This window comes from Callionymus lyra, chromosome 6 (assembly GCF_982586985.1).
Source record: "Callionymus lyra chromosome 6, fCalLyr1.hap1.1, whole genome shotgun sequence".
NCBI lineage: Eukaryota > Metazoa > Chordata > Actinopteri > Syngnathiformes > Callionymidae > Callionymus > Callionymus lyra.
Window position 1 is genome coordinate 15,822,372 of NC_141823.1, and position 13,501 is coordinate 15,835,872.

The 13,501-nt window shown below is 39.5% G+C and overlaps 2 protein-coding genes, 1 long non-coding RNA gene and 1 other non-coding gene across 4 annotated transcripts in view; 2 read left to right on the top strand and 2 right to left on the bottom strand.

The window, feature by feature from the left end:
* The window catches only part of LOC148076552 (protein TANC1-like), a 35,414-nt gene extending 29,044 nt beyond the window's left edge, over positions 1-6,370 (bottom strand). Inside the window, exons 1-6 of the mRNA XM_087793908.1 lie at positions 6,338-6,370; positions 6,128-6,231; positions 5,105-5,290; positions 3,800-4,036; positions 2,510-2,637; positions 804-1,092 (exon numbers count right to left, since the gene is read on the bottom strand). Of these exons, the coding sequence (XP_087650034.1) occupies positions 804-1,092; positions 2,510-2,637; positions 3,800-4,036; positions 5,105-5,290; positions 6,128-6,203 (916 nt within the window). The 5' untranslated portion in view covers positions 6,204-6,231; positions 6,338-6,370. The remainder of the gene's footprint in view (positions 1-803; positions 1,093-2,509; positions 2,638-3,799; positions 4,037-5,104; positions 5,291-6,127; positions 6,232-6,337) is intronic.
* Positions 6,371-7,945: 1,575 nt separating this feature from the next.
* Positions 7,946-9,972, top strand: LOC148076553 (uncharacterized). The gene is made up of 5 exons (XR_015711434.1): positions 7,946-8,067; positions 8,982-9,073; positions 9,341-9,415; positions 9,477-9,554; positions 9,888-9,972. It is a non-coding gene; the product is annotated as an uncharacterized LOC148076553 (long non-coding RNA).
* Positions 9,657-9,784, top strand: LOC148076554 (small nucleolar RNA SNORA31). The gene has a single exon (XR_015711786.1). It is a non-coding gene; the product is annotated as a small nucleolar RNA SNORA31 (small nucleolar RNA).
* Positions 9,973-10,613: 641 nt separating the features above from the next.
* Positions 10,614-13,477, bottom strand: LOC148076555 (general transcription factor IIF subunit 2-like). The gene is made up of 10 exons (XM_087793939.1): positions 13,412-13,477; positions 13,278-13,351; positions 13,160-13,184; positions 12,860-12,995; positions 11,820-11,868; positions 11,358-11,443; positions 11,217-11,298; positions 11,040-11,139; positions 10,796-10,939; positions 10,614-10,730 (listed from the first exon to the last, which is right to left on the bottom strand). Exons 1-10 carry the CDS (start codon positions 13,475-13,477, stop codon positions 10,614-10,616), a joined length of 879 nt encoding a protein of 292 aa, XP_087650065.1.
* Between the last annotated feature and the right edge of the window lie 24 nt (positions 13,478-13,501).

The window sequence follows — 13,501 nt, forward strand, 5'->3', positions numbered from 1 at the left end:
CCTCTGCAGTAGAACCAACTCCCGGCTTCAGTCCGGAGGGCAGACACCATCTCTATGTTTAAAAACAATCTTGTAACCTTACTTTTCCATAAAGCCTATAATTAGCCTTACTGTTTTTCTTAGCTGCTATACGCTGAGAATGCTTCAGCAGAGTGTTAGACACCGAGCTCTGTATATCCTTCTTTTCTGCATTACATTCATCACCTGTGCAGTTTAAACCCACACTTTTTTATTTCTCTCCCAGAGCCCCAGGGCTCCACCTCCAGAGCTGCTGCTGATCCAGGATCTTCACCACGTCAGCAGATCCCGAGTTCTCTCCAGCAGCTCCATGAACTCTCCCATACTCACCTCTTTTCTCTCACTGTATCCTCCCTCACTCTTCTTTTTATCCATCTGTCTACCCCCCAGTCCTTCCTCCCAGCCTGTCAAAGCAGGAGGCGGTCAACAATGAGTCAGGTTCTGCTCGAGGTTTCTGCCTTGTAAAAGGAAGTTTTTCCTCGCCATAGCTCACTGCACAGTGTTTGGCTTTTTGCTCATTGTTGAATTGCCAAGATCTGCTTTTCCTTTCTCCACTTGGTCTTACCTCAGCTGTAAAGTGTCTTGAGATAACTTTGTTATGATAAGACACTTTAAATAAAATTGAATTGAACTGAATTGGTGGGATTGAATGATGGATGGATGGACGGACGGATTGACGGATGGATGGATGAATGGATGAACGGATGAACGGATGGATGGAAGGTAGAATACTGTAAATGTGCTTGGCGTAGCAAACATTATACGTGGAATAAAGACAAGCTCACCTATAATCCCACTGTCTTTGCTCTCCAGAGTAGAGTTGGGACTCTGAGAAGGTGGTGCAAGAGTGTTTCCTTGGGCGGTCCCAGGAGTAGTGCAGGATACTGGGCTGGACAATGGGCTAGATAGAGCCCCACAGGGGCTGTTGTCGGCGCCACATTGTGGAAAAGGCAGGGATAAAGGCTGACCTTTAGCATTTGTGCTCAGGGTGGATGAGGGACTCTCAGAGTAGGGTGACGCAGTGCTGCGGGTCAGAGTGGAGCTGGGGCTCTCACCCTGATCAGGGGTTTCATGCTGAAATGAAAACAAAAAAAATCAAAAGTTATCATGTAAGACAATAGGTAAGGTATTGTATTGTACGTATAACTTTCTTTTTACAACAAACCCTTTGTTGTAAAAAGCAGGATACCATAAACAGAATGTAATCGTAATGTACTTGGTAATAAGGAAGTGTTTTTCTCTGTAAGTGCACACACTTCTAACATTAGTTGCCTTCCCTCACAGTTTGTGTGTACATGCAGCCAACTGTGTTTGAGTGTGCACACAGATGGGAAATGAAAGGATAATTCCAGTTATTTTCATCCTAGCTGTCATTTCTCTCCCAGTTTTTCATAATGACAGCTGGTTGTGTTCAAAACTAGATCACGTGCTGTACACATTTAAAGTCACTGCACATACGCACACAAGCAGGTGCAGACAGGACTCACAAAGATAAAATGATGATGATTTCTCAAGACGCAAAAATAACACACTGTGTTTGAATAGTAATGAGGCTTCTTTGTTAAATAGAAATAAAATAAAAAGTGTTCCTAGATGGAATCAAAAAAATATTGATTAAAGTCTCGTAATAAGAGATGGAAATTAAAAAGTATGACCATTAATTAAAACATCAAATATCCAGTTCTGCTACATTATTTATGTTTACTTACATGCTTACATACAATAAAACTCTTGAGTAATGAGGATTATTTTGGCTACTTTTGGACCGCATTGGTCCATAACTGTCAGAAGAAGGAGTGGAGTTATGTATGACCGTGCCTCAGTGATGCATGACGACGGTGAAAAAAGTGTTCATGCTGATCCTGATAGAAATGTGTCAGAACATAACGTGCAGCACAATGTGTTACATATGAGACTTCTAGTCACGGTTTGAAGACAATATCAAACTCAAAGTGGCCTACTGTGTGCTCTAAATCTATTCATGATTTCAATGCTACAAACAATATAAATATGTTATTATATCGAACATTCAACTTTAATTTTTAAAAAATCAGCTGGTAAAAACACACAAAACTAACATTTTGGGTGTAAATTGGACGCAACATTCTAAAAAAGCAGATCTTTGCTTGTGTACTCAGTCGAGGGAGGTCACTGTTATTCCCACCTTTCCACGGCCTCATCTATCTGAGCCGAAACAACCCACATTTCTCGTACAATCCATGCTCTCAGAAATTATCTGGATCTGGATCGTAGGTTGAGGAGTGAGGCTGAGAAAATGGGCCATCGCTGAACAAAACGAAGGCGCAGAGATGAGAACGTGCCCATCAACTCTTAGATAACGTTGACTGAGAGCTCAATGCAAAGTAATGCATAGATAAGTACGTTGATGCAATTGACCAGGAGCTGTAGTTTGTTGATCTTCGTCACGGATTGTGGTTTGTTTTTCTACAATAAAACCATCAAATGCTGTTAAATCGAAATCGTTTCCTACCTTCTTCTCCTTCCTGTCCTCCATAGCAGCGCTAACTGTGCCAGGTGTTGCTTCTCCCAATAAGATGCATAGTCTGGTCATCAGTTCCTGGTTAAAAAGGGAACCCGGCTGGGTCTCCGCCTGGAGGTCTGAAACACACACACACACATGCACACTGATTGATTACGAAGCCAATGGGATGATAGATGGCAGATGAAGCGGCCACATAACTGATGCTCTCGTTCTAGCTGAGCCAAAGGTTTCCAGCCCGCAGTGTCGTGAGCGGTGAAACATTTGCATCCACAGGTCAGCAGAGACTCAGCTTTTCCGATCGCGGATGCAGAGAGTGTGACTTTCCAGTCGGTGCATGTTCGGGGTGGCAGCGAGAGGTTGTGTGAGGTTGTGAGTTTGCCTGCGTACACGCCTGGCAGGTGCTCTCCGTTAAGAAACGGGATGTGAATTTAAATGAGCTCCGTGTTGACTGGAGTGTCGTGAAGGAGTGATTTTGCAGGAGAGGAGGCTGACACCATAGATGTGCTGTATTCATTTCTCACTTCAAGGGCTCCCCACTGTGCTGACCTACAAACTTGCGCCCTTTTAAGGTCTACAGCCCCATCTGCATAATTGCAGATGAAAATGAACAGTTCCTGATGGTGTCGCCTACAGCTGTGCACCAAAACTTCCATGTTTTGTTTTATCTACGTGTGCGCTCACCGTCAATTTCCATCCAATCTCACTCTCAAAACTGGACGCACTTTTGGAGATCAAGGTCAAGTTTTTATTTTACGGGTCGGCACCTTCCTGAGGCAGCTATCACTGTCCAATTGGTTTTAAGAAAAGAAAACTATGCATTCACTAAGCAAAGCAATGAGCACCGAAGCAGAAAATCTGAATGCATACTGCATGTCCTGCACTATTCATCAACCAACTAGCAGTTGCCATTGGAAACGGGAAGCTGAGAGGTGCCTGGCAACCAACACGGACTATGCTTTATGAAATCCACGGGTAGCCTCTTGACCACATTGACAAAGAAGATATGTTGATGTACCTATATGTACATTTTATCATATTATTTTTTCCACTACAAATAAAGACTAATATTGAGACCAAACTGGTATTATAGCTAACTCATAAAACAACATTTAAAAAATAACAAAGATGTACCTGCAAACCTGAGAGCTACAACTTATAACATTGGAAAGAAAAAAAAACATCAACCAGCTCTCGTCTCAACCTCATTTATTCTCACTCAGCTTCTGCGATCCATTCTCAACCTAACCTGTCTAATCACACCCGGACACTCACTCTCACCTCTGGGATCTGTCTTGCCACGGCACCAGCCCAGGACTGGAGCTTCCCTCGGTTCGGAAGAGCCATCCACATACTTCCTCACCCGTCCTTTGGCCACAGCATACAGGGAGGAATTGGAGGGAGGGAGAGTCGACAGGAGGGAGGGAGAGAGGGTAGAGGGTGGAGATTGGGAGGGATGTGAAAGAAAGTGTATGATGGAGGGAGAGAGAGGGAGAGATTGGTCTCCACAGATCCAATCTGTGGAGCAGAATTGCTATTGTGCCACATGGGAATAAATCAGTATGTATATATGGTGAGGAATGCAAACGGTAGTATGTAACAATATCCACTGCATCGTGGGTGTTTTTAACAAACAAACACTGATGTGACAACATGCTAGTATGCATGTTTATAAATGTGAGAGATAAAACTGAACTCCCTCTGATGCACGGATGCTTTTAAAATAATGCAAAATTAGCTACACTAAATACAGAGTCACAAGTTATTCGGAATTTGATTCATGCATCAACAACAAAATCTTAAAGTACAAAAAGTCTAGATTTATTTGAAATCGTTAAAATGTTCGTCATTTTCCACCGTTATAGAGAATGTGTGAGGGTGAGAAAAAAAGAGAGTAACAGAGAGAAATAGAGAAGGGGAGTGAAGGGTGGGGGGGGCACTATAGCTGCAATATAGTGCCACCTTGTGTTTAATATAAGGCCACGTTACACGTTTTGTTTATGGTTTATAGTCACCAAATCAGTAGCTTGATTTCTTAATATTTTAGATTTATCATTTTTTGTGCTTCATTTGTTTGTGGATTTCATTAAATGTGAAAAATGTCAAATGTTTTGTAACATTAGAACTAGAATTTTGTTTTTCATTTTTTTTTCCCTATCTCGAAACAATGTAGATGAATAAAAAAGGATTTTTAATGCAAGCTATGTATATATATACTGTATATATATTATATATATATATATAATATATATATAATATTATTCTCATATAATATTGTGATATTATATGAGTATTGATTTTAATTTTAGACGATATTTATAAACAGGCTGACCCAATTGGATTATTTTCTTGGCCTAAAGTTAGCTTGTTTAATCATTAACTCTGACAATCTGTCGCAGGCTCTTGGGCCCTGGGGGCCACAGTCTCCGTGCCTGCGCTCACATATATTGAACAGCTGAACGCACACAAACTGTCTGCTAATCAAGGCAACCATGAAACAATTCTGCTGTTACTGCAAGAATTCCCTGGACACATCACACTGGCAACATGCTCTGTTTAACTTATTACCATTTCATATCCACCCACCTGGGAACCTCACACAGGAATGCGAAGGAACCTTGCTGTCGTTATGAGGGAGAATAGGAGACGATGGTAGTGAAATAGACACGCCCTTGGTCAGTCTCCTGCGCCGTGACTGACCGTCCTTGTTGCTACTAGGACGGTCTTGTGATGGTTTGACCTTTCCAACACTGTGATGGTGTAACCCTGCTCCTACATGTAAAGAAACACAAATAAGTGAGAAGATAGTGGTATGATATATCAGACGCAATAGAATCAGTACACTTTCATTTTGTAACAAACTCTGAAAATAATTGACATTACATAAGAGTAAAGAACTCAACAAGGACACATAAAGTACTACCATTGGGAAATATCTGATCAGTTTCAATAACTAGTAGAATAAAAGAGAACAAGGATCATTAAAACTCTTTAGCTACTGTGATTCATCTCCATAAATCATCTTCAAGTCTTTTACTTGATCTTATTTTAATGAGCATAACATTCGGTCTTCCATGCAAAGCAGAGCAACTCTTTGTTAAATATTAATGGTCGCTCTGGTATTGAGCTTCATTAATGTTTATCTCATCTCTTTCTTCGGTGAGGAAACCTTATCTGAATATGCGGTGCAACATAAATAGACCCTGTGCAACCTTGATCATCTCCTCATTTCATGAGAACTCGTTTCGGTGATATCTTTAGCACGGATTTGTTTAAATGTGGTGACTTAATAAGTTTATCTTAAAATTCAATTTTGATTTAATTCATTCAATTTGTTTCTCAGTAGGTAGGTCAGGATGTTTTTCTAACCCTTCTCCTGACATACTTAAAGTGGCACCAGCATAAGGGACGGCACAGTCTCATGAAATAGGCTAATTGAGAGAAGCTCCACTTAAACCACCCGAGAGAAGAGAAACTGGATGTTCGTTTTTGCATGTTTTCAACACATTTTAACTCAATAGTGTTCCTTACATCCTTCAAAACAGCAAAAAAGGTTTGCATGAATGTGGAAAAATATAGAAGAATGTTACCTCTAAAGTTTAGTCATACCTGCATTTTTTTGCTTTTTCTTTTCACTCCGGTTTTCCCCTGACTGTCTCTTGCCTCCAAACACTGCCTTGAACATTCTTGCTGTTCTTTTATGGCTTTATTGCCTGGGGAAATGTTACAAATGTAAATAGAATTCATGAAAATAACCCATTTAAATAGTGATGATCCATTAGAATAGAAATTACTAGTCAATTTAAAATCAACACTTACCCGTCGCTTTCGCAAACTATGTCCAGGTTAGGTTCCGGGAAGGTCTTCCTCTCTGTCGGAGTAACAAGTGATGCACCTCCTCTCACTACTCGCAGGGAAATAGAGGCGTTATGCAACGCACATGCGTATTAAGTCCTTGATGAATACTGATTAATATTTCATTTATATGCTTTTTATAAAGATCATAGGATATATTCCCAACAACACAAGCAAGCTCATAATTACATTGAGTAACTTGGTAAGCATTTCAATAATTAATGAAGGAAAGGTACCTTCACATACATTCAGATACGCAACTGTAATCCATTCTTTAATAGCAGCTTAACTAGTAAAGGTTAGCACAATTATGAGACTGCACTGTGTTATAAAGCTGGGTATCGGTACTACTTATGTAGGAAAATGATGTCACAACACGAACTGGAGCTTGTAATCCATGTGTTTGTGTCTTCTCATTTGGACTATTGTAACAGTTTGTTTTCATGTCTAAACAAGAAGGTCTCGCCTGGAGTTAATACAAAACTCTGCTGCAAGAATACTGACCTGCTCTAGTAGAAGAACTCACATTTCATTATCATTAAAACTCTTCACTGGCTGCCAGTTTCTTTCAGGATAACATTTTTATTTGTGCAGGCTTTTCCTTGATTTTCTGGGAATGTGTTTTTCTTATGTGTCTTGTTTTTGATCTTTAAAGCGCTTTGTGACCCTGGTCTAGAAAGGCGCTTTACAAATAACTATCACTTACTTACTTGTTCTTTGGTGGCACTGACCAAAAAGCTTCATTTTTCATATAAGAATCAGAAACTATTACCAGTGTTGTAAACGCATCAATTTGTTGTGGTGGCATTACATAATAAACCAATGAAATAATATGAATTAAAAAAAAACCCATAGAGATTTCTTCCATGTGTGATCAAAATCTAATAATATGTGGGTTTTGGTTTTAGTTTTTTCTATAGGAAAACAGCTTAAACTGGGAATTGACAAAACCTGAAAAAACAATATTTGTTTTTTCATGTTCCTTTTTTTTACAATTGATCTTGTGAAATTGGCATCTAAAAAAAAGTATCATTCAGGAACCGGTATCAAAGTAAAGACATCGGTATCAGCACCGGTTTCTGCAATATTTGATCGACACCAAGCCTTGGCTGTAAGTAGCTCAAATGCATTTGAAGCAAAGCTAGTTATTTGTTTTGTTTTCAAGCTTCACATTTGATCGTCCTGCAATCCAAAAACTTACAGACTGGAGATTCTTAACTGTCTGACTGTATTTACTCATAGGTGAACTCTCCAGAGTGTCCCCTGCCTATCACCCCAAGTAGCTGGGAATCATACCTATGCTCAGGTACCTCCCTTGAGAGTTCTTATCTAGAATATCTAGTGTGTCCTCAGAGTTTTCAAGTTTTGTTCAAACGGATTTTAAATACATTTTTAATAAACTATATGCTAAATACCTAATCCATAAATGTCCTGTAATGTCCTTTATTCTTACCTGAACGTCAATGTTGTGTTTAAAATGTATATTTTTAGTAAACTTACAGGTCCAACCCACCTCAATAGAAACCGCCAACAAGAGCGTCGGACAGGCGGAGCCGCCATGAGGGGTGGAGACGAAAAGGGAAACAGGAAACACTATTTAAACCAAAGGGAAGAACTTCTCGACCTCTCTCTCTGCTAGATTCCGACAATGCAACGACAAGGGGAACTGCGGAAGATGAACAATCTTACAAATGGTGAGGCTTTAAGCTAGTTTCCTTAGACGTTCTGTTAGTTAGTTAGCTAGCTAGGTAGCTTGATGCAGACACCATGTTTTATCAACTTGTACTACTAAACTTTCATGGATATCTAACACAACTTGTCACATATTACTCAAAAATGACTGAATTATTTGTTTTGCTTTTTTCCAGTCGCGTTTTTTAGCTCTTAAGTTAGCAACACTGTGCTACAGTAGCAGTGTGCTGCCATGTGTTTGAGCGGCTAATGCTAACATGCTAACTCGTGTAGTAGTCTACGCTCATTCTTCAAGACTTGTACGAGCATCACACGCTCTGAATTAATATTTACACCATTTCATCTTGATAGAAATCGCACATAATTTATAGTTTTATTTACGTTACCCTTAACCAATCTGAGTTTTGTATTCCAGTACCAGTGATGCATTGCTTGCACACTCCATCTGTACACGAGGTCAAATATTTACTACAAAATTGACCATGTAGACATTTTCTCAAGCCCATCTATTTTAGTAATGGTTCAATTGTACATATTTTGTTAGAGCTTTTTTTCCCCCCTCCATACTTGTCGTTGGTAATTCTTTGGAAATGTTATATTGTATGCGATGTGGTGCCATGTATTTTCTGTTTTGACACTTTCATTTCAAATCATTCGTTTCATTTTTATTAAAAGAAAATGTATTTTTCTGGTCTGAGAAATAACAAAATGTCATGATGCAACCAAATTAAGACTATATCTTGTTTAAAAATGTCTTACTTGATGGCCCCTAATACCTTTTTACAGTATATATTGTGGCCCCTGATGAAATTGAATTGCCTTTTATGTCCAAATGAAGGACACGAATGTACTGGTGTAGACTTGTATCCAGTGTAACTGGAATATTTGTGTCTAACTGATCCATTCCTGTTTTAAGGTGGATTCCTGCAGAAAGAAGATGGAGGATGACCATCCAGAGAGAAATGTCTTCTGCGTGTGGGGCTTGAATAAAAGTCCTTGGGATAAAATGTGAGTCGCCATCATCGTTCATGTGGATTCTTGCCAAGTAGCATCTTTGACAGCTTGGGCTCTCTGACGTGAGATATCCTGGGTTTAATTCTTTCAGATGCAAAATCAAATATCTCCGCGCTTTCTGTGCACCCCTTCATGGTGTCCTGGATTGAAGGGGAGATGATAATCTCAGTTTGTTTTGTGAAAGTGGTGCATGTTTATGATGACCTCATTTGTCAAGTAAAAAAAATATGGCAGCTAATGTAGTTCTTATTCCCCCCCCAGCCAGATGGTCTGAAACTGGTACAGTGAACTCTGGCAGCCCAGTCAGGAAGTGGCACCGAGTACTGCCGTAATGTGGTGAGTTTTTTTTTTATGGTAATCTTTATTGTACGTGATCCTAATATTTTGCATCTTTCAGTGATTTGGAAGATCGTTAAAGTGGAACCACTGTCCTAATGAACAGATGCCCTCAAGTCTGTTGGAGTACATGCTTCAGGTAAAGAATAGTTTACAGCAATGAATAATCATCATAAATGTATTATGTTTGAGTTGATCAAATGCTTATTTAATGATTGACATGGCTCTGGTTGATCTGGATAAGCATCCCCCGATAGGCCTGAAGCATCTTCTTTGGCTTCAGGTTTGCATGGAGATGCAACAAAAACTTTCTTGCGCTTTCTACCCGCTACTTGAAGAGCGGTATGGATTGAATTGAGAAATACATTTTTGCTGTTTAAGACTCAATCGGAGTCCTCTGCATGGTCACGCATGAATTGAAATTATCTTGCATTAAGTTTCACGTCTGATAAACCGTATTCTTGTCTTGCAGGTTAAAGGGTCAAGTGGTGGCTTTTCTTCAGAACCTAATGTGTTGTAACTCATGAATTTTTGTCAAATAAAATGGATAAATTGAAGATGTCTTTGAGGCTCGAGTTTTACTTGATCATCCTATTTCTTACGGTTCTTTATACAGAATTTCTGAGGTGCTAAACAACACTAAAATTGGCTTAAAACCCTAACTGACTATTTAAATCTTAAAGGGTACACTTTTAATCATTCAATTTAGGAAATCTTTTTTCCATGATCGTATACGTAGCATAAGCAAGTTATAATTCAGAGATTCTAGAGTTCACTATGGGCACCAAATGTAGCCTACTTGAATAGTATATAATGGAACATTTCGTTGCCGTTTATTAAATCCAATTTGATCATTGTATCTTTTAATTCAGAAGCTTAAAACGACTGGTCATTTGGGTCACATGGTGCCCTTGGTGTAAAATGTTGGACTCCTGTTCTGGGTTGCAGATGAAGGCAGTGAGATTTTTCAACTGACTACCCTAAAGTAAAACAAATAACATTGATTTGAAGCGTAATGTACTTGTTAGACCACTTGTATGTACCGCAGTCTTTATTTTCTACGTGTGCACATGTTAACTTTATCAATGTTCTATGGAAACATGTCTGTCAATCGTAAAAGTCGGTTTGACAACGACAATGGGTACTGTAATTTAATAAGGATTCCTAGACGCCACCAGTAATATTTGTACACAAGGCCTCACTCTGTCTTCTCGCTGTGATAATGTCTATACTCTGGTTTGAGCTCCCATGTGTTCTTGTGAGTCCCCTTCACGTTGTAAATGCCAATGTCGCGGAGGATGTCCTTCAGGTAGATCTGAGGGTGAAAAGTTAATTTGGCAAGATGGAATAACGATTAAAAAAAATGCGTGCTGTTCTCACCACTGGCTGTTTGGTGATCTCTACCAGATCTCGGATGTTGTAGAACTGATGCTTCTCGAAAGCGGAGAACAACATGTCCAACACTCGCTGCTTCTCAGCTCTGGCTCGCTTTCCTTCCTCTTTCTTTCTTCTCTCGTATTCAATCTATCCCATAGAAATGGAAATAAAACCCATTGATTTGAAGTATTTTATATTCTACCACCAACTGTTAAACTCCAAATACTAGAGAAAACGGGTGTTTTACGTTGTAAGCGTGGTTGGCCACTGGCTTGTAGTTGCTGGTTACAGGTCTCTCCAGCTGCTGTGACAGTCGCACTGGCTTGGCAAGGTCTTGAAGTTGAATCCTAATAACGGATGAAAGGGACTCATAATGAGCCAAAACAAAAGACTTGTTTCACATTAAACTTGTAAAAAGTATTACCGCTTCAGCTTCGTGTAGTGTTCGTTGATGGCAGGTTTGCACTCGGCTCTGTGCGCCACCGATCCTTCTATAGATATTCTGCCTGGAGAATGACAAGATAAGTCACTGAAGTTCAACACAGATAAGAGATGGTGATCTCACCTGGTCCTGCTGCTGGCTTAGAAACTGTCAAAGACTCGCTGATGGACTCAAAACCTCCACTACAGAACATGTCTTCCGCTTTAACTGTAATGGCTGGAGTAGAAATTTACAGAAAACACAAAATGACATTGTGTTATATCCTTTTTTTTTTTTTTAAATGCACATCTCTTGAATGGCCCTTTTTAATTTTTTACTTTTGTATCTGTTTGAATAGAAATAATTGACAGAAGTTTTGTTTCCTCAAACAGTGAATACATCTTAAGTTTGTGAAACTATTTGCTGGTTTAAGTGATCTGATCTCAGCGAGTAATAAAGTTGAACGAGCGATTAGACGCATCCGACTTCCTAGTGATGACACTTGAATCAAATGAACAAGAGCGAATATTGATTAATAAAGTGCTCGCAAAGGTTATAGTGGCGTCATTCTCACTTCTTCAGGAAAATTATTTCTCTGATTACGATGGATCTGCCTGAGATCCAGGGAGGAGACGGCCCAATTCTTCTCCATAACCTGGGTAACAAATGAATATTTAAGACGTTACATCCCTTATTGTTAACATAATGGGAGGTAATAAAGTGTTATTATACCATGAAACCTTTTTTTCATATATATCTTTTTAATTATTTTATGTGAAATACACCGATTTTAATAATATATATAATATGATATATAATATATTCTCTATTTCTCGGGTGCTACAGGGGTTCTACAGAGATCTTCTTGGGCTTAAAATAGCTGCCATAAACCGCTCTCTGTCTGGACTAAGCCTGATTTTTAGTTTCTGTTATTCATCCGCAGAGATTAAACTACTCCCGTTACTCATTTTCTAAGTGTAATTCCAAAAACAAGGTTATTTTTTAAACCAAATCAGAATTAAAGCAGGTTACAACCTTTTAAAAGTAGCACGTCCTTCAACGTTTTTCGTCTTTTCTTTAACCCTTAGAAGCTTTCGCATAATTTTGTCGCCATCAGCCGAAAATTCTGACGCTAGCATACTTTTATTTCAAGTATCTGAAAAGGGACACTGAAATATATTAATATAAGTAAATTACATGGTTACTCGGCATACTTGGTATGATATAACATTTTATTTTTTTAATTTTCTAGGAACGAAAGAATACGAGTTAGTTCTCATAAACATTTATAAATGATCAGTTTTATCGTCGAGACTCATGAATCCAGTCAAATATACCTGTATATTGATGTCAAAGACGGCAGAACATGTAGAGATTGAAAAAAGAAAGAAAATAATGTGGTGACTCAGGCATGATGGACAAGGGAGTGACACCAGGGCAGAGGCAGGACTCGCCGCTGAGGTATATCTGGTGACCTGTGAAAGTCACTATTCACCCAGAAGAGATTTCGTGGGAGGTCCAGGCATCGCTTCTTAAAAATGTTACACCCACCAGCAAACCTCAGACAAGCCAAATGAAATGTATTTCTGACCCACAGCTTATGCAAGCATCATGTTTTTTTTTTTTAATGAAATATTAGACTGTACCTGTGGTTTCAGAAAACACCACCAGTGTTTGACCCCCGACCGCCTGGATGGTGAACGGGTGTTCTCTGGGAGACGATGCCGTCTTGTCCACTGAATTCTCTATCGCTGATAGATCTTCATTCAGGACGAAGGAAACCTGGACGGGGACGAGTCACGCTCGAGTGAGTTCTCAGCGTCACGACCGTAAAAGTATTCAGATTTGAACCGAATAGATTAGTAAAGGTCCTGGTCCTTGTTATGGGATTGTGCAGAATCCAAGTGGGAGAGAACAGCAGGGAACATAGTTCAAATGTCACGTACCTGCGCTTTCGCTTGATTAACATTCCTCAGGAGACACAAAGGACGATATTAGAGCACATTAACATTCATGATTATTCACTTTCTAACCTGAATACTGTAAATATTCAAGAGCTCTTACTGGCAGAATTTGAGCGTCCCGACTTCACCTTTCCCACTGGCCTTGGACCACTGTTTGGACAGATACTTGGGCACCTGTTGAAGGATAAATCGCATTGAGATGATGTCAGATCTTTGTAAACTCTCTGCACCTACCTTGACGAGCCACAGGCCTGGGTTCAGTTTGGCTGCCGTCAAATCCGCATCCACCCTCTCAGACATGATTTGAAAATCCAACTGGTGACG

What these genes read in the sequence shown, in the direction of transcription:
- LOC148076555 (XM_087793939.1), bottom strand. Translation starts at nt 13,477, where the DNA reads ATGTCTGAGAGGGTGGATGCGGATTTGACGGCAGCCAAACTGAACCCA. An exon ending in CAGGCCTGTGGCTCGTCAAG is followed by an intron (nt 13,352 to 13,411) that starts GTAGGTGCAGAG and finishes ATCCTTCAACAG; the next exon opens with GTGCCCAAGTATCTGTCCAA. An exon ending in AGATCACCAAACAGCCAGTG is followed by an intron (nt 10,731 to 10,795) that starts GTGAGAACAGCA and finishes TTTCACCCTCAG; the next exon opens with ATCTACCTGAAGGACATCCT.